Here is a 22,085-nt window from a genome sequence, read left to right on the forward strand (position 1 = left end):
GGCATGAGTTTGGAAGGGAGGGATAAACCTCAAATTCTGAATTCGTTGGGATGACTGTGAGAGGAGACACTCGGGATCCTGAAGGGATGTGTCTGTATGGATGAGAGATCCATTCCCAGATGGAGAGACTGGGGAACATGAAGCCAATTTTTTTATTGGAGTATAGTCGACTTACAATGTTGTATTAGTTTCTGGTGAACAGCAAAGTGATTCTGTTTTATATATATATGTGTGAGTGTGTACATTTTTTCATATTCTTTTTCATTAGGCTATTTTTATTGAATATAGTTCCCTGTGCTATATAGTGGGACCCTGTTGATTATCTATTTCATATTTAGTAGTTCGTATCTGCTAATCCCAAACTCCTAATTTATCCCTCCCCATCCCCTTTCCCCTTTGGTAACTGTAAATTTGTTTCTATGAATCTGTTCCTGTTTTGTAAATAAGTTCATTTGTATCATATTCTAGATTCCATATAAATCATTTATTTGTCTTTCTCTGTTTGATTTATTTCACCAAGTGTGATAATTTCTAGGTCCGTCCATGTTGCTGCAAATGGCATTATTTCATTTTTTTATGGCTGAGTAGTACTCCACTATATATATGTATCACATTTTCTTTTCTTTTTTAATTTATTTTTTATTGAAGGATAATTGCTTTACAGAATTTTGTTGTTTTATGTCAAACCTCAACCTGAATCAGCCATAGGTATACATATACCCCCTCCCTTTCAAACTTCCCTCCCATCTCCCTCCCCATCCCACCCCTCTAGGTTGATACAGAGCCCCTGTTTGAGTTTCTTAGCCATACAGTAAATTCCCATTGGCTATCTATTTTACATATGGCAATGTAAGTTTCCACATTACTCTTTCCATACATCTCACCCTCTTCTTCCCTCTCCCCAGGCCCACAAGTCTATTCTCTATGTCTGTTTCTCCACTGCTGCCCTGTAAGTAAATTCTTCAGTATCATTTCTCTAGATTTTTCTAGATTCTGTATATATGTGTTAGAATATGATATTTCTCTTTCTCTTTCTTACTTCACTCTGTATAACTGGTTCTAGGTTCATCCATCTCATTAGAACTGACTCAAAGTTGTTCCTTTTTATGGCTAAGTAATATTCCATTGTGTATATGTACCACAAACCCTTATCCATACATCTGTTGCTGGACATCTAGGTTGCTTCCAGGTTCTAGCTATTGTAAATAGTGCTCCAATGAACAGTGGGATACATGTGTCTTTTTCAATTTTGGTTTCCTCAGGGTAACACACCTAGGAGAGGGATTGCTGGGTCATAAGGTGGTTTTATTCCTAGTTTTTTAAGGAATCGCCATATCATCTTCCATAGTGGCTGTTATCAATTTACATTCCCATCAACAGTGCCTTTTCTCCACACCCTCTCCAGCATTTATTGTTTGTAGACTTTTTGATGATGGCCATTCTGACCAGTGTGAGGTAATAATATCTCATTGTAGTTTTGATTTGCATTTCTCTAATAATGAGCAATGTTGAGCACCTTTTCATGTGTTTGTTAGCCTTCTGTATGTCTTCTTTGGAGAAATGTCTGTTTAGGTCTTTTCCCCACTTTTTGATTGGGTTGTTTGCTTTTCTGGTATTGAGTTGTATGAACGGCTTATAAATTTTGGAAATTAATCCTTTGTCAGTTGCTTCATTTGCTATTATTTCCTCCCATTCTGAGGGTTGTCTTTTCACCTTGCTTATAGTGTTCTTTGCTGTGCAAAAGCTTTTAAGTCTAATCAGGTCCCATTTGCTTACTTTTGTTTTTATTTCTGTTATTCTAGAAGGTGGGTCATAGAGGATCTTGCTTTGATTTGTGTCATCGAGTTCTGCCTGTGTTTTCTCCTAAGAGTTTTATAGTTTCTGGTTTTGCATTTAGGTCTTTAATGCATTTTGAGTTTATCTGGGTGTATGGTGTTAGGAAATGTTCTAACTTCATTATTTTACACGTAGCTGTCCAGTTTTCCTCCCAGCACCATTTATTTTTTTTTAATTTTATTTTATTTTTAAACTTTACAAAATTGTATTAGTTTTGCCAAATATCAAAATGAATCTGCCACAGGTATACATGTGTTCCCCATCCTGAACCCTCCTCCCTCCTCCCTCCCCATACCATCCCTCTGGGTCATCCCAGTGCACTAGCCCCAGGCATCCAGTATCACCAGCACCATTTATTGAAGAGGACGTCTTTCCCCCATTGTATACTCTTGCCTCCTTTGTCAAATATAAGGTACCCACAGGTGCATGGGTTAATTTCTGGGCTTTCTATCTTGTTTCATTGGTCTGTGTTTCTGTTTTTGTGCTAGTACCATACTGTCTTGACAACTGTAACTTTGTAATATAATCTGAATTCAGGAAAGTTTATTCCTCCAGCTCTATTCTTCTTTCTCAAGACTGCTTAGTTTGGGAAGCTGGCTTATTATTTTTATCTAAATAGTAATGACAAAACCAGCTCCCTGGAACCATTGTTGATTCAATGAAGCCCAGTGGAAGTCTCCTTACATATCCTAAGGAAAAAAAATAAACCCATGGGACTTTGGAATTAGACCTTATTCTGCTTAAACTGACAAAAATCTCTGAACTGCAAAATGATTTCCTTCTATAAGTCCTACCAAAACCTGATTTTGGCCCCTTACCCAGATGAGGAAGATACATTATTCCTCCCTTACCTTAAAGACCATGGATCATACATCAAAGTGAGTCTTCAGTGCCTCCCAGAGCCTTTGACTCTAGTGGATGGTAGCAGTGATGAGAAGACACAGTTCAGAGGTGATGTGGTCAAAACCTTGAGAGGCTAGAATAAGAATTTATTTAGAAAATGAAATGCATCAGAATTGGCTTAGATTCCTAACATGGTGATCTCTTCTCCAAATTCCTGATGGAGGTCTATATATAACTATAATAATGTCTTACCATCTCAGGAGGAAACTGTTCCATCAATAGCTTCAAGACAGAAAATTCCTCCTCTTTCCCAGTGTTTCATTGTGAAAGCATGCCAGTCTCTCTCTCAAGCCAGCCCTAAAGACACATACACCACCCTCCATCCTCTGAAGTTACTGGTCACAACATTTTCAATCATGACCCACTGGACACAGTTCCCACAGCACCTGCCACTTCCCAGTGACTTTACCTGAACTCAGTGTGGTCTGCCATGTTTTCATGTGAAGCATGGCATCCAGTCTTTGAAAACTAGTCACACAGAACCCTCATCAACCCTGGAAGCTTGGGGACTGCTGTTTCTGGAAAAGGCTGGTGGACGTCTTTGGTGCTTGTGTGAAACCTTGTTCACAAACAAACCACTAGAGATATAGATGTAGATGACTGATTGATGGATACATAAGTAGATACATACATAGGTAAATAAAATATCCAGAAAAGGTTTGGGAAACACCCTTTATTACATATCATGTTTATACTGTCATATGATGTTGGACTGAATGCCAGCCCCTTCTTTCTCCTTCAGACCACTGGCATTCTGTCTGCTACTCTCTCTGGGGTCCTTTCTTCTCTCTGGAAGGGACAAAACAAATGAGGCAGGACAGCAAGAGACAAGAAGCACCAGGAGCTCTGCTGATCGAGTTACCCTTCACCTCTGCCTCGAAGCTCAAGAGCCACACACACCACAGAGTCTGGCTCCAGATCAACTATCGCATAGTGACGGTTGGATGGCATCACTGACTCAATGGAAATGAGTTTGAGTAAGCTCTGGGAGTTGGTGATGGACAGGGAAGCCTAGTGTGCTGCAGTCCATGAGGTCACAAAGAGTCAGACATGACTGAGCAACTGAACTGAACTATCACACAATGAAGGTTCTGGAATATATTTCCAAACCTCAGGAGACCTCATTTCGATATGACTCCCTCTCCCATTCTCCTCTGTCGCAGAAGGCTAGGTACAGTGGTCAGGGTGAGGTCCCGGCTCAGGTCACAGGCTCTCAAGACCTCAAACTGTGGGTCCTGTGAGGCCCCTGTTCTTTCCAGACCACTCCTGGCTCTCTCTACCAAAACGAGCTGCTGGCAGTACATCCTCTTAGAGTCGAAGTCAATCATGGAGACCCTGAGAAAACTCAATCGAATGTTCCACCTTCTTGTCTAAATCAACAGAGGTCAATCCCTCCCAAGTGCTGCCTGGGCCCCAAGGTGATGCGACTGCAGAGCCATCAGGTAACCCAGAGCATCTCCTCGGCCCCTTCCCTTAGATTCCTCTGGGCCTTCATGACATAGGCTTAGAAGACTGTGCCAACCTCAGGTCTCACCTCTTCCAAGAGAAGGCCACACCATCTTTCAGGATCGTCTGGCCCATGAATTATCAGTTGCTGTGTGGAAATCAAGAGAGATGCTTTTGAGTTAAAGAGAACTTCCAAGGGAAGCTGAAAAGCTCAGGATAAATTCTCTCTTACAGTCATGACTTTATTAAAATGCCTGGGCCAGAAGCAAGGGGCCCAGTTACCCCCTTCGGTTGTCCCCTGAGGTGAGAAAGCCCCACTTCTCCCTTCTGAGCCAGGGTGGAGAGACAGGACTGGAGAAGACATAGCTCCCGCTGCAGCCCTGGGCCCTGCTCACTTCCGGTCCTTGGGAGAATGGAACACACAGCCTGGACACTGGCTCCAGGGTCTCCTCAAGCTGACATCTTCCCCTGCAGACTGCTGCTCCTCGTTCTCCTTCTCCTCCTGCTCCTCGTCCTCCCCATCCTCATCCTCGTCCTCGTCCTCCACCTCCTCCTCAGGGGTGTTCTCTGGTTCCACGTTGCCTGTCAGCTGGGCCATGGTGAGATGAAAGACGTGGCAGCTGAAGCCCTCACTGATGCCATTCTGCACGTGCTCCTGCAGGATCTCCAGGCTGGGGAAGACCCGGCAGCAGGCCATGCACCGGAAGCCAGTCTCCATGGTCACCAGCCAGTCGGGTGTCCTGGCCCGGGGTCTCTCCTCGACGGTGGGTGACCCTGGGGCGGGGCTGTCGAACTCAGCTCTCTCCTCGTGCTCTCTCTCCTCCCCGCTGGGCTCGCTGTCAGACAGGAGGTTTCTGGTGGACACATCCGAGGGGGGAGTCCCCGCCCGCACGTCCTCAGGAAGGGTCACTTCCTCCCTCCTCGGCTGCTTTTCTAGTGACTCCGAGGGTTTCTCTGCCTCCCAGGAGACAGCAACGCCCTTTTTCATTTGTACCCGCATGTAGTATATTTTCATGCCCCTCTTCTCTTTGTTCATATGCAGAGAGGTTGCACAGGTCTTGTAGGATGAAGGGGAGGAGGAGACACGTGGTGACAGGGGAGCCATCTCCCCTTGTTCTTGAAGACGGGCTAGGGGTGCTCTAGGCTGGGGACTGTCTCGATGCAACTTCCAGATTCCTGGGAAAGGAAATTAGAAACATAAGACCATGTATGGGTCCTTCCAGGAGCTGAGGGTGGGGAGGGACATCCGCATGATATAGTCGTGTCAAATGCTTGGGGTTTGTTGGTCATAGGATGGGGTGGGGTATGTGTTGGCATCTGTGTGTTCTTCATCTGTGGGAGAGGGAGCAGATACTAGAGCCATATCTGTGTGCAGGGGTGTAGAGTGTGGTGAGGGGGCATGCTGTGGTATGTGAGGGATGCTAGTGGGTGTGTTTACGAGGAGCAGGTGAGTTGGGGAATATCATTGATGTGTTACTTGTGGGAGGTGGGCTGTGGTACAGGAGGAGGGCCCTGGGGAATCGCCTGCTTGGGGTTGGTGTCTGGGGTGAGAATGGCCGAGTGAAGAGCAGATGCACGTGAGAGGTGTGCGGACCTGAGTGGCATGGTCCTGCCCTCGGGCTGAGCTCAAGAGCTCTGTCCTTCTCTGAAAACAAAGGCAAAGACAAGCCCTACATGTCCCTCCAAAGATGCTAAACCTGGTCCCTCTGCTCTCCACTTCAAGCCCAGACCTCTCCATCCCCTCTCCTTAACTTCCCTACCATGGTGGGACCAAGGCTCGCACACCCCCATGCTGAGCTTGGTCCACGCCCTCCTAATAGCTCAGATGTCCTCCCCAGGCTCCTCCACAGAGCCCTGACCACCTCTGAGAACCCTGGGTTTCTGTTCAGCCTTATTTGGATCTCTGTCCCTGCTCCAGAGCCAAGCACCCCTACACTCAAGGATTCCCGTACCCTTACCACCGTGGATGAGCTTGCGTGGAGAAGAAACACAGGAGAAGTATTCAGAGGCAGAAGAGACCTCCCCTGACCCTTGGGGGCAGACTCGGGCCACTGCAGTGCATCCTAGCTGAGGGGGATCCTCTTGTGATTTTGAGATTCCTGGGAGAGAAATTAGAGGCTGAGAGAGAGAGTGGTGTGGACATGTTTGCTCATCAGACGTCTGTCCAACAAATATTTACCAAGTGTCTGACACATGTTAGTGACTACACATGGTTTGTAGTGTATGGTTTGTAGTGAATACACATGGTTTGGAGCATGTTTCCTGGTATATACCCCAGAATTCAATTAAAATCAATAACTATTCTGTTGGTGTATTTGGGGGAATGTAGGTCTGAGAGGTGACTGTAAGTATATAGAAATATGAGTGATGTGTATTAGTTAAATCTGTGATAAGTGTGGAGTCAGTGTGGTAAGCACAGTGCAAATGTGTGTATCTGTGTCTGTGGCATTTGTGTGCGTGGTTTCTGTTTACAATTCAGGAATTATGGGACATGTAACTCTTCCTCGTTCCATGGTGTGGCTTGCATTTATGGTTTGTGTTCATTCATTCATTCAATAAGATTTGGTGAGCAGTCACTATGTATCTGGCACTATTCCATTATTCTGGTCTCTGGTAAAGCTAAGCATTCTAGTAGGGGAAGACAGACACTACACAAAAATATAAATAATATGAAAATATAATCAGTACATAACACTTCAGTGGGTGCCAGAGTTAGCAAACAAAAATACAGAACACCCAATTTTCAATGTGTGGTTTAGTAAGGAGCTTATATGTGGAAGTGTGTGATATTTCTGCTATATCACAGTGTACATGAGTATATGAGTGACTGTGTCGTGAAACACCCCTTACACACACTGAGGGTCACCCAGGTCCCAGCAGGGTGACAAGAATTTTACCATGCAGACTTTATATCTGATAAGCACTCTACCCCATTCTCCCCACTCTCTCTCCTCCACCACACATAGAAATATTCTGATGTGTAAGGGGCAGGGTAGTCATTGCTTTCCCCATCCTGTCCCAGCTGCTGCCTGCTCCCAAGTCCCACCCTACAGTCGCCAGGGCCCTGGGCCCGGTGGGAGGTGCTGCTCTAATATGGGGCCTAGGCCTCCAGCTGGAACTCTGGGATAGGCTCCATTCTGCCCCACTTCCTCATGTGACCACCCCCTCTCCCACGGTGACTACTCACCTACGCTTAATCCACACAGGCACCCTGTAGCCGTGGCTCTCAGAACTCCCCACAGGACTCTAACAACATTTCTCACCCCCACCCTTGTGGTCTCAGGTTCTGGAAGGCCCTTCCCCTCTCCCTTGATCTCCTTCAGGAAATTCTTCCTGTTGAATAAATAAAACCTCCATGTTTTCTATAGGAGGCCATCCCTAGACGAACAACCTCCTTTTGAAGAGCATTCCACTCCTTGAGATATTTTTCAACAAGGCCTTCAGCTCAGGGGGCTTTTCTTTCCTCTTTGGCAAAAGGGGCCAAGCAACCCATGGGTCTGTCTCAGCATCCTTCACGTCCCCTAGCCCGTGACCCCAGAGAAAAAGCAAAGAGAAGTAGAAAGAACTTGAAGATTGAGAAAAGCTGCATGTCTAGGTCTGTGCAGGCAAGATACAGCCTCTGCAAGTGCCACGAATCCCTAGGCCTGCAGCCCCTGGAGAGTCCTCAAACCAGCAGGGCTGACCTCCCATCTGCCTGGGGCATTTTGTCTTTCTGTGTCATCTCACACCGCGGGGACCTCCCCCCAGATGGATACAGCAACATCACCAAGACTGTGATGGTATCTTGCTCCCTGCTTCATATGTAACAGGTTCTCAGTACCCCCGAAACCCTTGTGCCCCAGACAAATTGCCCCCACATACCTCCTCCCTTCTCAGCAGTCTCCTGGGACTCTTCATTTTCCAGGTGTTTCCTCTTTTGTCGCCTTTTCATGGTCCCAACTAGAAGACCCCCTAGAAGAAGATGCCACACGTCCAGCTCCTCCTCTTCACTACAGGTTGGCCCTTCTTGGCTCTCCGGAGACCCGCTGAAATGACTTGATAATTAAATCAAGTAAAAGCAGTCAAGTCTCCGAAGTGGCTGAAGAACTCAGACCACTTAAAGCAGCAGCACTGCCCAGTGCTCTCCACAGCGCAGGGCTGTTAAGGTTCAAAGGTCGCCAGGCCCACAGCAGGATTCTCTGACCTCAGTGATGACATCAGAGCATTCTGTGGACCTAGGGGCAACGCTGTCTCTGCAACAGCACAGACTTCATTTTCAAGAACAATTCCTTTTTCCCAGTAGAACATCACACATGAATCCAACTCTCACATCTTTCAAATGTAGCAGGATATTTTGAGATGTTAATCTGTTCCTGTTTATTTTTTTTTTCTTTTCTCCCTTTATTTCACTCTTTCCCTTCTGCATTCAAGTGGGTAGCAGAGCCTGTGTTCGCTGGCCAGTGGAAGAACAGGGCAGGGTGTAGCAGCAATGGCATGCTGATGATCTTGGCTTTTATTTCTGAAATCCCAAACACCATGGAAAAGAGAAGATACTTGAACAGAAATGTAACAGAAGCAGGTTTTTGAAATTACATACTGTCTTGTTTCCCTCTTGGAGTGTTGAAAGGCGCTAATTAAGTCAGAGAGGGATGCCTGTGGATCCTGGAGGAGAAAAGGCCTCTCAAGTGTGGTTGGAGGGGTAGTGGGGCAAAAATTCTAGAAGGAGATGGCTGTAGTGTGTGTACAAGCAGAATCATGGCAATCTGTCCCACACCTGGCACATGCCTGCTCAGCTGCTCAGTTGTGTCTGCCTCTTTTTGACCCCAGGGACTACAGACTGCCATGCTCCCCATCCATGGGATTTTCCAGGCAAGAATACTGGACCAGGTTACTATTCCTTTTCCAGGGGATCTTCCTGATCCAGAGATCGAACCTGGATCTCCTGCATTGGCAGGTGGATTCTTTACCACTGAGCCACAAGGGAGGCCCACATGGCACAGGAGCCACCAAACCTAAAGGAGGCAAGACGTCCGAGCTGATGGGCGTCTTCACTACACTGTGTGCTCCAGTCAACCATGACCACACTTCCATCCCCTCCCGCAAAACCTTGGCCCTGTATGACTTTCAAATAGGGATGGATGGAAATCCAAACAGGACACCAGCAGGATCAAGGCTTAAAATACAAATTAAATGGAGTTGTAAAAAAAATTGTCATACTATTTCTTGCACACCTCTGCTTGCGGGCTGTAATTTATACCAGTTAAAAGTGGCAATCCATCTGGATCCTCCTGACTCCACTCTAGAATTAGGGTACACCTCATTTCGAGGTGTTGACCAGGATCCAGTGGGAGTGCTGGCACACAGGGATGGGGTGGACTCCCAGAAGTCACTGCTTGCATTAGAAACACCTTGGGGACTGAGGCGGGCCCCCATTTGAAAGGGCATTCCAGAATGATTGAAAGTGTCTGGCAGCGAAGAGTAGAGAGGACAACAGCAGCCTCGTGAGGGTTTGCTGATGAGAGTTAATCTTCCTGTTTCTTGCTGGATTCCAAGAAAAGAAGGGACATGGAGGATTTTTTCTTTTAATTATTTTTTGTGGTAGGAATTTTTAAACATACACAAAATAAAGAGAATGATATAGTAGGTATGCAGTGCCATTTACTCATCACTCAGTTTCAACAATTGTTAATATTCCGCCGTTCTTGTTCTGCTGCACATACACACACACACAAACACTCACTCTCACACTTAGCTTTCTACTCATTTATTTTAGTTTAGGAGTTTGGGGAGGGTGGGGCAAGTGTTCTATTTTAATGCAAATCTCAGACATTATGTCATTTCTCCTTAAATGTAATAGTATTTATCTCCAACAGATAAGAACTTGTTTCCAACATAACAACAACATCATTATCTCACCCCCAAAACTTAATCATCATTTCTTTTCAGCACAATAACCAAGCCATACTCAATTTCCTCCAACCGGGTTAAAACGTCTTTTTTATACATGGTCCATTGAAATCAAAATTTAAACAAGGTCCACATGTTGCAATTGGCTGATGTGTCTGTTAGTCTACAACAGCTCTCCCTCCTTTTTTGGCACTGATTTATTAAAGAAACTAAGTAATTTATCCTGTAGAATTTTCCACAGAAGTCTATTGACTATATTCCTGTGATGTTATTTAAGATGCTCCCTTTTACCTAATTTTCCTTATAAACAGTCAGAGCTAAAGAATTAATTAGATTTGGATGCAATTTCACGTTACTACAAGCTTATTTTGTAAGTGATGCTGTGTACTATCCTATTGCTTTGCAACAGAAAGTACAAAAATTGTCCCATTTTTAATGAAGTTAAGATTGACCAGCGAGTTCAAATACTGTCAGGCTGATCCCTTCGTATTTACAAGTTTCGCATCCACAGATTCAACCAACCTCAGCTAGAAACTTGATTTATGTTTGGTTGACTCTAAAGATGTGTATCTACTGAAAAAAATCCACCTGTAGGTGGATTCAAACCCACAGTGTTCCAGAGTCAGCTATAGTTCCAAGTCCAGTGCGGAGGGTCAGGGGGTTCCCCATACCACCAAGTGAGGACCGCATACTGAGGGCTGTACAAATGCAGCTGAGTTCTGACATTACCTACTCAAAGACAGCATCAGACTCCACAGATTAAGGGCTCAGTCCTACAAGAGCGCACACACACACACACACAAATCAAGGTTGCCACCTGTGCTTCAGTTGCTTTGAGCATGATTAATTCATTCACACAAAGTGGAGTCACAGAACTCAGAGAAACATTTTACTTACTACATATTATTAATGTTATAAATATATATAAAATGTTATATATGTATACATATATATATAAAAACTCAGGAACAGTCAGATGGAAGAGATGCATAGGAAAAGGATCCAAGTCTTTCCTGCTCTCTGAGCATGTCTTTTCCTCAAGTCTCCACATGTTCACCAGCTCAGAAGCAGTCCAAACCCCTTCTTTTGGGTTATTATGGAGGATTCATAACATAAACATGATTGATTAAATCATTTGCTTTTGGTGAACCATTCAACTTCCAGCCCTCTCTGACCTCCCCAGAGGGGTGAGAATGAAAGTTTCAACCCTCTAATCATTTGGTTGGCTCCACTAGCAACCAGCCTCCACCCTTAGTTGGTTTCCGAAAGTCACCTCATTAACGTAACAAAAGACACTTTCATTGCTCTCAGCACTTAAGAAATTCCAAAGGTTTTCAGAGCTCTGTGCCAAAAATATAGAAAACCAAACATCAATGCCTTATTATATCACACAACCACCTTCTTGAGATTGTACAGTCTATGTTTCAGTATTTTCACTGATAGGAAACAATTCCCCCCAAAGCAGCTCTGACATTTATCTATAGAAAACTTAAGAAAAACAAGGACCTTCAGTATCCCTGGGGCTTTCCCCATGCACCCCAGTTATATTCTTTGGAGACCATATCCATCAGAATAAACTTGATCGTTTCATTGTAACAAGTAATTCCCCAAAATCTCAGTGGTTTAAAAGAACAAAGGTTCATTTCTGACTCTTTGTGCACGTCCATTATGAGCTGGCTAGGAATTCTGATCCTCATAGTCCTTATTCCTGGACCCAGGCTGACAAAGCTCTCTCTCTCAATCATCTTTGTAGAGAGAAAGAATTTTGGAGCCTTACATGGGTAATGTGAATTCTGGCCCCAAAGAAACACACATCACGCCCACCCAAAATTGTGGACCACAATCTTATTGTATGTCTCCCCATTTTCTAGATTCATTAGGCAAAAATAATTGTGAACAATACTACTGAATAGCACAGAAACTATATAGTAAAATTCTAATATCTCCCCATTAAATACAAGACATGACATAGCTTTTTGTGAAGCTATGCATTCACAAAATTACAGCTAGAACTCAGATCTCTTAGATCATGATTCAGAACCTTTTTCCACTAGGCTCTGTTAGAATTTTTATACCAGGACAATGTAGTTGGGATAATATTGCATTTACTTCATTCTTTGTTTTGTTTCTTTTTTATAAATAGATTCAAGAGGGAGAGTTTGGAAGCCCCTAAAACACTTACCTTAAACTGAAAAGCAACTGGAAAATAGTCTGTCTTTTGAAATGGTTGACCTGGTAAAGATTAGATGTCTGGGAGGCTTTTATATTCTGAATATAGGGAATACAAAGGAAACAATCTTCTGAGACGTTAAGAAACAATGACAGAAAAACTCTTGACTCCCACTTTGCTTTCTGATTACCTTGTTGACACTTCAGTTCTTTGAGTAATAGTGGCAGCAGTTACAGTTTAGCCAAGATAAAAGTATATATTGATAGTGTGGCAGCCCCTGCAGAACTGCATTACAGGGTAAATGCTTTAGCTCAGTCCCTATTTGCTCATAGGTCTGCGCAAAGTAACAAATGGTTCTGAAACATTTATTCCAAATAGCTTTGTTCTTATTACTTTAAAGATGACTTGGCTGCCAAATACTTGCTCCGTGATGAAAAAGGACGTGCACATGGGAGGAAGATTCATGCATTAAGATATGCTGCTTATTTTGCTCCTGCAGATACAATGCACATCTAATGAATTAGAAGCAATCTTCCTCTCTTACCCAAATTGTAGATAAATGAGTATGTCATTCCCCTTCCCTTCAGTGCTTCCTAGTCATAGATATTTTCTTTAAGAATATTATTCCCCTGCTCAAATCTTAAATGGCTTCTCAATATGAGAAGAATAAAATCTAAAATATTCAACCAAACATTCAACACCCAGCAGGGTTGAAGACCCTACTGAGTTTTCCAAGCTAAACATAACATTTGCCTTCCAGCCTTCACTCAGCTACATCAAACTTCCTGCCTTCAATCAAAGGATAGTCCCTTGCTCAAGTCACTTCTTTCAAAAGTGCAAGTTTTCAAAGTACAACTTGTTTTTTGTTTGTTTGTTTGTTTGTTTCTTTGTTTTTGTCCCCCTGTATTTATGTCTCACTTGTTTTATGTTAATATTTTGGTTCATTTATTTAATGATTAATTAAGAATTTCTTAACAATCTAGACACGTAAGTTTTTTTTTCCCTTCTTCCCTCTTTTTTATAAAAATTATTATTCTTTATTTTAATTGGAGGCTAATTACTTTACAATATTGTGGTGGTTTTTGCCATACATTCACATGAAGCAGCCATGGGTGTACATGTGTTCCCCATCCTGGCCCTCCCTCCCCATCCCATCCCTTAGGGTCATCCCAGTGCACCAGGCCTGAGAACCCTGTCTCATGCATAGAACCTGGACTGGCAATCTATTTCACATATGATAATATACATGTTTTTAATTTCAACTAAAATCCCACTTTCTACAGGAAGCCCTTCCAAACATCCTGGTGAGAATGGACCATACATTTTCATAGCATGTTAGTTGTACCTCTGAGATTATTCTTCTCATAGTCTCTATTTGAGGAGACTCTTAATAGATGTGTCTGATTTCCTCACAATGTAGGATGTGAACCCTTGGAAGGTAGAGGCCAAGATTCCTTATATCCAAATTTTCCACAGCTCTTTGCACTGAGTATGATAGAGAGCAGGACCCTGTGGGACTCCTGGGCAAAAGAAGTCTTTCTGGTCTTGATTACAGGAAATAGGCTTCATTCAGCTTCCATGTCCTTCCCTGAGCTCCAAACAGTTTAGTTCAGTCGCTCAGTCAAGTCCGACTCTTTGTGACCCCATGGACCACAGCACACTAGGCTTCCCTGTCCATCATCAACTCCTGGAGCTTGCTCAAACTCATGTCTTTCAAGTCGGTGATGCCATCCAACCATCTCATCCTCTGTCATCCCCTTCTTTTCTGCCTTCAATTTTCCCAGCATCAGGGTCTTTTCCAGTGAGTCAGTTCTTTGAATCAGCTGGCCAAAGTATTGGAACTTCAGTTTCAGCATTAGTCCTTCCAATGCATATTCAGGACTGATTTCCTTTAGGATTGACTGGTTTGTCCAGGCAACTTTCAACAGTCTTCTCCAAACCACAGCTCAAAAGCATCAATTTTTCAGTGCTCAGCTTTCTTTACGGTCCAACTCTTTACGGTCCATCATACATGACTACTGGAAAAACCATAGTTTTGACTAGATGGACTTTTGTCGGTAAAGTAACGCCTCTGCTTTTTAATATGCTGTCTAGGTTGGTCATAGCTTTTCTTCCAAGGGGCAAGTGTCTTTTAATTTCATGGCTGCAGTCACCATCTGCAGTGATTTTGGAGCCCCCCAAAATAAAGTCTGTCACTGTTTCCATTGTTTCCCCATCCATTTGCCATGAAGTGATGGGACCAGATACGGTGATCTTTGTTTTTTGAATATTGAGTTTTAAGCCAATTGTTTCACTCTTTCACTTTCATCAAGAGGCTCTTTAGTTCTTCTTTGCTTTCTGCCATAAGGGTGGTATCATCTGCATATCTGAGATTACTGATATTTCTCCCTGCAATCTTGATTCCAGCTTGTGCTTCATCCAGTCTGGCACTTTGCATGATGTACTCTGCATATAAGTTAAATAAACAAGGTGACAATATACAGCCTTGACATACTCCTTTTCCAATTTGGAACCAGTCCGTTGTTCCATGTCTGGTTCTAGCTGTTGCTTCTTGACCTGCATACAGATATCTCAGGAGGCAGGTAAGGTGGTCTGGTATTCCTATCTCTTTAAGAATCTTCCATAGTTTGCTGTGATCCCCACAGTCAAAGGCTTTAGCATAGTCAGTGAAGCAGAAGTAGATGTTTTTCTGGATCTCTTGCTTTTTCTATGATCCAATGGATGTTGGCAATTTGACCTCTGGTTCCTCTGCCTTTTCTAAAACCAGATTGAACATCTGGAAGTTTTCAGTTCACATGCTGTTGAAGGCTGGTTTGGAGAATTTTGAACATTACTTTACTAGCATGTGATTATGAGTTCCAATATGTTCCAGATTCAAAAAGTTGATAATTAGGAAAGGGAGAGGTTGAGGAGACAAGTAAGGAACAGTTAAAAGAAACAATAGTGTAGCCGTAGGCAGGGTCCTGGTTCCCTCTCAAGGGATATATATATTCAACAGTATTTTTGAGCTGTTTTGCAGATACTTAAATCTCTACCAGGTGGGAGAATTTAAGGGTATGCTGGCCACAAACATGTAAACCCCAGACATGGAACCAGAAATTTGATGATGTTCACTCCCACTTACCTCACCCCCCAACCAATAAGAAGAATGTCCACAAGATGATCATGCCCTCTTTGAGCCATTTCTAGAAAATTCCTCACTTCACCCTACAAGTTGGGGACACACAGTTTTGAGCATTAGTTCACTGTGTTCCCCTTTGCTTGGCAAAGCAATAAAGCTACTCTTTTCTACTTCATCCAAAACTCTGTCTCTCAGATTTAATTCAATGTCAGTTGGGCTTCCCTGGTAGCTTAGAATGTAAAGAATCTGCCTGCAATGCAGGAGACCTGGGTTTGACCCTTGGGTCTGGAAGATCCCCTGAAGGGAATGGCAACCCACTCCAGTGTTCTTGCCTGAAGAATCCCATGGAGAGAAGAGCCTGGTGGGCTACAGCCCAAGGAGTCATAAAGAGTTGGACTAAACTTTCACTTTCAGGGTGCAGAGGCTGGATTCAGCTTCAAGTATGAGCTCCCCTATTAGCTCCCCTACCCCACAAAAATTAAATGCTTAAATAAATTGCCAAAGTAGTGGTCTTCTTCCTCCCTAGGCCAAACAAGGTCCTGACTAGTAGCCTCTTTTATTTGTTCCCACATGACTACAGAAGTGCCATCTCTTTATGCTAAGAAAGATGTTCATTCATTATGTTCATACATTTGAACAAAAGTGGGAGACGTGTTCATCCCATGTCCTGTGTAACCCACCCAACCCCCTTCATCTCCATCTGAATCGATTTTTGCACTGCCTAAAATTTAACCATAGAGAGTCAGTACTTTGAGTATTTTACCCTTCAAAGATTTTTATTAAAATACAAATAATTTCATAAGAAGTGGTGTCTTAACCTAAAGCACTGTCAGTCACAGTTTTAGCAAAGACTAAGGAAAAACAGGCTAAGAATTAGGCCATTTTTAAAATGTTATTGAAAATATAGTGACGGGGAAAAAAAAAAGAAATGCTATCTGGTATAGAGGTAGATGTTGGAGAGATGGTGAAAAGGTACTGACATAAATAGTCTACATCCTCATAAATTTGCAACAGGTGAAATCTTTCTGAGATGGTGCCCCAGTGTGAAACAATGTATTAAGGATGTAAGACATATTTATCTGGAAATTAATACTGTCAGTAACCTGAGCTAAGACTCAGAGAGTTCAAATAACTAGGGATGAGAAGAGCATTCTAAGTTTATTTATAAAGAATCCCAGAGATTGGGGTAAAACCCACAATTGTAAAGGATGTCTTCCCATCAGAGACTTAGCTGCTATGTATGAACCCCACTCCAGTACTCTTGCCTGGAAAATCCCATGGATGGAGGAGCCCTGTAGGCTGCAGTCCATGGGGTCGCTAAGAGTTGGACACGACTGAGCGACTTCATTTTCACTGTTCACTTTCATGCATTGGAGAAGGAAATGGCAACCCACTCCAGTGTTCTTGCCTGGAGAGTCCCAGGGACGGCGGAGCCTGGTGGGCTGCTGTCTATGGGGTCGCACAGAGTCGGACACGACTGAAGCGACTTAGCAGCAGCATAAACTTTAAGCAGAGGAAGCTGCCTTAGAAAGCAAACTCAGATGATGACTAGTGCCCAGAAAAACCTCTGGGCCAAAGGATTAATATGAATTGAGCTCCATCTTCCTCTAAATCCATTTGGTAGAGTTTTGAAAATCTCCTCCATGAATCTAATCCATTTGACATCAATTCATGGAAGTAAATGAGATTAACAGAATCTGACCAAGATCTCCGAGTCTCTTCCAAAGAATGGACAAAGTATCCATAATGAAGGAGGGAATATGAAACATTCATGGATACCATGCTTAAAAATGCCTCTTAGTCTATAAATCATGTTTCCCTGCTGTTTATAGCTCTGAAAAGAATTTGTAACCTACTCCTAGGTGTGACAGTTCGGGTCACTGAAGATTTGATGTTGCCATGAGCCAACAGAGTCTGCCCTGCAGAAAGCAATGAAGTCGATCAAACAGCTACTCCTTTTGCTGGAATATTTACTGTTGACACTTCAAGAGTTCATCTGTAGACTGAAAACAAAAAATGTCTGTCAATTGCTTTCAGTACTTAAATGGGTAAAAAGAGCTAGAGTTTCAAAACAGCTGAATATCCCTACCTGACACAGAGCTGGGAACAGTACAAATAGCATCTGGGTAATTTTTAAGGTTAATTTCAAGGGTGAATCACTTTGGTTCTCTCTCTTAGATGTCCTGAAATTGCCATCTTATTGAAATTTGGGGAAGAATTCAGGCTGTGTCTTTCCCCAGGGAGAGCACGCAGTCACAAGTTTTACAAACGTAGAGTTTGTACATACAGCAAAGTTAGACTTTCCAACTATTAGATCCTGACAATACTTAATACCTGATAAAATCATTGTCAAATAACATTTATAAGAACCCAATTGCATGGGATGGGGTGCTATGTTGAGGATCACAAATTGAACAGTTACAGCAAAGGCCTTCAGGTGCCCACAGTTTAAGACAAGCAAATTAGTATATAGGAAAGGCAAAATTTTAAAATGGCAGACCCAATTACAGGGAACCAAGTACTGCTTTGCTATTATAGATTCTTCATATTCCTGGCTACCCATCCATCTATCCATCCCCCAAAACATATTCCAACCCTGGTGACAAAAGTGAAGCCAAAGCCTGGAAGGTGCTCAGTCCATTGGTGCTGAGATGCTTAGGGTTGGGAAGGACTCTGATATTTGTGAAATCCAACCCATGATACCTTTGAATTCCCTCTGCCATGGCTCCACCAAGTAATTACTGGGCACATGTTCCAGGACCTTCAGCGACGGGGAATCCAACACTTCATTAAAAAAAAACTTACATATTCAGGCAAATATAACAGAAAAAATTCTCCCCTGCAAAGACAAATCTACTTCTCCAGAGGCTGTTGCTTCCAGTTGCATCTTTTTTTTCCACAGACAAAAAAAACAAAAACAAAACAAAAAAAAAAACTACATTCCTCTAAGGCAGTCCCTCTAATATTCAAAGACTGTTATCTTAGACCTTCAAGCCTTTTCTTCAGCCGGACAGCCCTATTCCCTCAAACATCCAGACTTCGTTTCCTCATTGAGATCCAAACTTTCTCCTGAATATGTCCTAGTTGCTTTATATTGGTCTTAATGTACATTGCTCAGAGGTCTTCCCAGGTGGCCCCAGTGGTAAAGAACATGCTTGCCAATGAAGGAGATGGAAGAGACAGAGGTTTGATCCCTGCACCCTACTCCAGTATTCTTGCCTGGAGAATCCCATAGACAGACGGAGCCTGGTGGCCTACAGTCCATGGGGTCATAAAGAGTCGGACATGACTCAAGTGACTTAGCACGCATGCTCATTTGCCAGAACTAAACACAGTATTCCAACCAAGGTCTGACCAAGGCAAAGTAGAGTGGGGTTCTTACCTTACCCATCACAGATACTTCTGTTAAGACTGGCTTTTTGGTAGCCACATCAAACTGCTAACCCTGGGGACTTCCCTGGTGGTCCAGTGGCTAAGATTCCATGGTCCCAGTGCAAGGGGCCTGGGTTGGATCTCTGGTTAGGGAACTAGATTCTGCATGCTGCAGCTTAGACCTGGCACAGCCAAATAAACATTTTTTAAGAAGAAGAAAAAACAACAACAAAAAAAAAAACTCTGCTAACTTTTACTGAGCTGATGCAGCCACTGTAAAGTAATGAAGTCAAAATTTAAAACCATTATTTCTTACCAAGTAGTGGGCTTCTGGAGAAGGAAATGGCAACCCACTCCAGTATTCTTGCCTGGAAAATCCCATGGACAGAGGAGCCTGGTGGGCTACAGTCCATGGGGTCACAAAGAGTCAGACACAATGGAGTGAATAACAACAAAATGGGCTTCTCTGGTGGCTCAGATGGTAAAGAATCCACCTGCAACGCAGGAGACCTGGGTTCGATCCCTGGGTTGGGAAGATCCCCTGGAGAAGGGAACAGTTACCCACTCCAGTATTCTTGTCTGGAGAATTCCACGGACAGAGGAGCCTGGTGGGCTATATAGTCCACGGGGTCGAAAAGAGTTAGGCACAACTGAGTGACTTTCACTTTGACAGTGTAGCTCTATAGGTTATCTAGACCTCTTCTGTTCCCCCACCCAAAGACCATCCATCCATAAGCCTCACCCAATAAACACAAAAGCATGAGAAATGGGTAAAGTTTTCTGTCTTATACATTCCTTTGAGGAAGCTGAAAGTTATTTGATTTGCCCAAGATTCCTCAAAATACTCCAGGTCAAAAATTGTCATCTCAAAACATGATGCACCTTGGTGAGCTATTTCATAAATCTTTAAACCTCATAAAGGATATCTAATACATTAAACCATTAAATGAACCCCATGTAATTAATATTATTAGTACAACATAGGAGACAGTCTGTCATCTGAACCACCTAATTCTGAAGCCCAGCCATATTTATAATGCTGACCCAGGATAGCTTATCCTAAGCCTTGCTTTCCTCCCCTAGAAAGGGGGATAATACTCCCATCTTGCCATGTTCTTCTATAAAGTGCTTGACACAATGCCTGGCCTGTGGAGGATGGGCAGTAAATGTTAAGTTTCCCCATGCAGCACAGATTATTCCAGTTTGCGCTCCACTTCCCTTAATAGATTCCAAGCTCTTAGACAAGGGGCCAGGGACTTGCTTGTCTTCACATCCCTCAAACCCTGAACACCCAGCCTGAGTACACACACATTCCTCTTGAATATAAATGTGAGCATTTGGCTTCGAATTCAGTTGTATATCATACAGAAATAATTACATTTCTGTTCTGGCCTCTCAGTTTCAAAGGGATATTTTTAAATTCTCATAGAGTAGCTGAGATTACCTATTACATATATGTGTGTATATATGTATAGAGAGAGAGAGAGAGAGAGAGACTCTCCTCAAGTCTCAGGCAATTGTGTTCAAATGAGGCTCAAGGTCTCATCTATTCAGGAAAAGAGGTTGGCACTGACATTTCTAATACTCTTAATGTTGGTCCAACTTTTAGCTCTATTTCTCTCCTCAAGTAATGGTGTTTCAAGACACAGCTAAAACAGGAGGGGCCAGAGGAGGCTCTGATGGGGAAAGCCAACCTCTGATATACCCAATTTCTGACCTATGGCTCAGTCAGCTCAGGGAAAGGTTTGTGGGTCCCCAGTGCCTTCCCTGAGCAATAAAATTAAGAGAGTTCACTCCCACACGGCCTCAAGCAGGCTGAGGTAATTGTTACTGTTATGGCTTTAGCAATGTGAGTGGGAGAAGATGAGAATTCTGAAAGAGATTTATTTACTGCAAAGCATCCCAAATATCTCACTAATCTGCTTTTCATTTGGCAAACTTTTCCATCATTAAAAGTGCCATGCTCAGCTCTGCGGTTTATGACAAAGCAAAAGATGCCCCTGGGAGGCCAAGCAGCAAAATGGAAAGAACGTGGGCTCTGGAACGAGTTAGACGCGGGTTTGATTTCCAAGTGTGCTACTTACTTGCTCTGTGACTGTGGGCAGCGTACCTTAGTCTGTTAGAACCCCAGCCTCCTCAGTGGTCAAGAGAAGATGATTGTCCTGTCCTGGTTTATGAATATAGAGATCAGCCCAGGCCCTTGGGCCCTATGTTTGTTTCTCCTTTAAGATTCAATAGCCACCTGCAAAATGAAGATCATAATAGTATCAACTGCATACACTTTGTGATAAGGATTTAAATGGGCAAATGTATATCAACTGTTTAGAACAGAGTCTGGCACAGAGCAAGAGCTATGTAATTGTTTGTTATCACCATTAAGGATTAAGTGACATGTGGAAAGAACACTTTGAATGGTCATTTGTACTTGCTACAAATGTGCTCAATACATGCACACGAAAATATCTCTCATAACTGAAAACATTTCCTTGGGACACGAAGAAAGTCCTTGGTGGGAGGAACCTTGCAAAATTATACACTCAGAACTTGGGAGAAGGAGGGATCACATAGATCAAACCTGTTTACAGAGGAAACAGACCGATAGAGGTAGAGGAGGAAAGCAGGGACAAGAGACAGAGAAGGGAGCTTCCCTGGTCAGGTGCACAGTTAACAGAAATGAAAATTCCAGGTCTCCTAATACCCTGATGACCCTCTTTTCCCCACATCATACTGCCTTTTAAGTGTAGTCTTGGTTAAGAAACACCTTCCTATAAACAGAGTTCAGATTTTTCAGGTGACCTCTGAGTCTCTCTGCTGAGAAGGCAATGGCACCCCACTCCAGTACTCTTGCCTGGAAAATCCCATGGACGGAGGAGCCTGGTGGGCTGCAGTCCATGGGGTCGCTAAGAGTCGGACATGACTGAGTGACTTCACTTTCACTTTTCACTTTCATGCATTGGAGAAGGAAATGGCAACCCACTCCAGTGTTCTCGCCTGGAGAATCCCAGGGACGGGGGAGCCTGGTGGGCTGCCGTCTATGGGGTCGCACAGAGTCAGACACAACTGAAGCGACTTAGCAGCAGCAGCAGCAGCTGAGCCTCTCGGAGGCTTTAATCAAGTGAGAATAAGGAAAAGTGGGCTCAGAATGGTTTAGGAAGATGCTGGGCATGTAAACAGAAAGGATGGCTCTGCAACAAAACCCCAGCTCAGAGCAGAGACTATTCACCACACTCTGGACAGTGAAACAGGGGCGCTGCACCCAGATACTTGCCACCCACAAATCCAAATCCAGCAAGCTCTGTCTCCCATGGTTAATTTTTACTGATTTTATGTTCCAGTTTAGATTTGTTTTGT

General features: G+C 43.4%; 1 protein-coding gene across 11 annotated transcripts in view; it reads right to left on the bottom strand.

The window, feature by feature from the left end:
* Nucleotides 1-3,371: 3,371 nt before the first annotated feature.
* LOC129629920 (protein FAM170A-like) overlaps nucleotides 3,372-22,085 on the bottom strand; it is a 76,603-nt gene continuing 57,889 nt past the window's right edge. For 4 of the 11 annotated variants that reach the window (XR_008703394.1, XR_008703396.1, XR_008703410.1 and 1 more), the window contains 2 exons: nucleotides 20,819-20,976; nucleotides 8,400-8,683 (listed from right to left, as the gene is read on the bottom strand). Coding sequence is in view for 1 of the 11 variants with exons in the window: in XM_055550147.1 (XP_055406122.1) it covers nucleotides 4,327-4,333; nucleotides 4,581-5,361; nucleotides 6,144-6,284; nucleotides 8,047-8,116 (999 nt within the window). In the remaining 10 variants the exon portion in view is untranslated. Of the gene's footprint in view, nucleotides 3,529-4,273; nucleotides 4,334-4,580; nucleotides 5,362-6,143; nucleotides 6,285-8,046; nucleotides 8,117-8,399; nucleotides 8,684-17,218; nucleotides 17,366-20,818; nucleotides 20,977-22,085 lie in introns of those variants that run through there. The other 7 variants (XM_055550147.1, XR_008703397.1, XR_008703391.1 and 4 more) reach the window with 7 other exon arrangements.

The sequence above is a fragment of the Bubalus kerabau genome, chromosome 1 (genome assembly GCF_029407905.1).
Source record: "Bubalus kerabau isolate K-KA32 ecotype Philippines breed swamp buffalo chromosome 1, PCC_UOA_SB_1v2, whole genome shotgun sequence".
Lineage (NCBI taxonomy): Eukaryota > Metazoa > Chordata > Mammalia > Artiodactyla > Bovidae > Bubalus > Bubalus kerabau.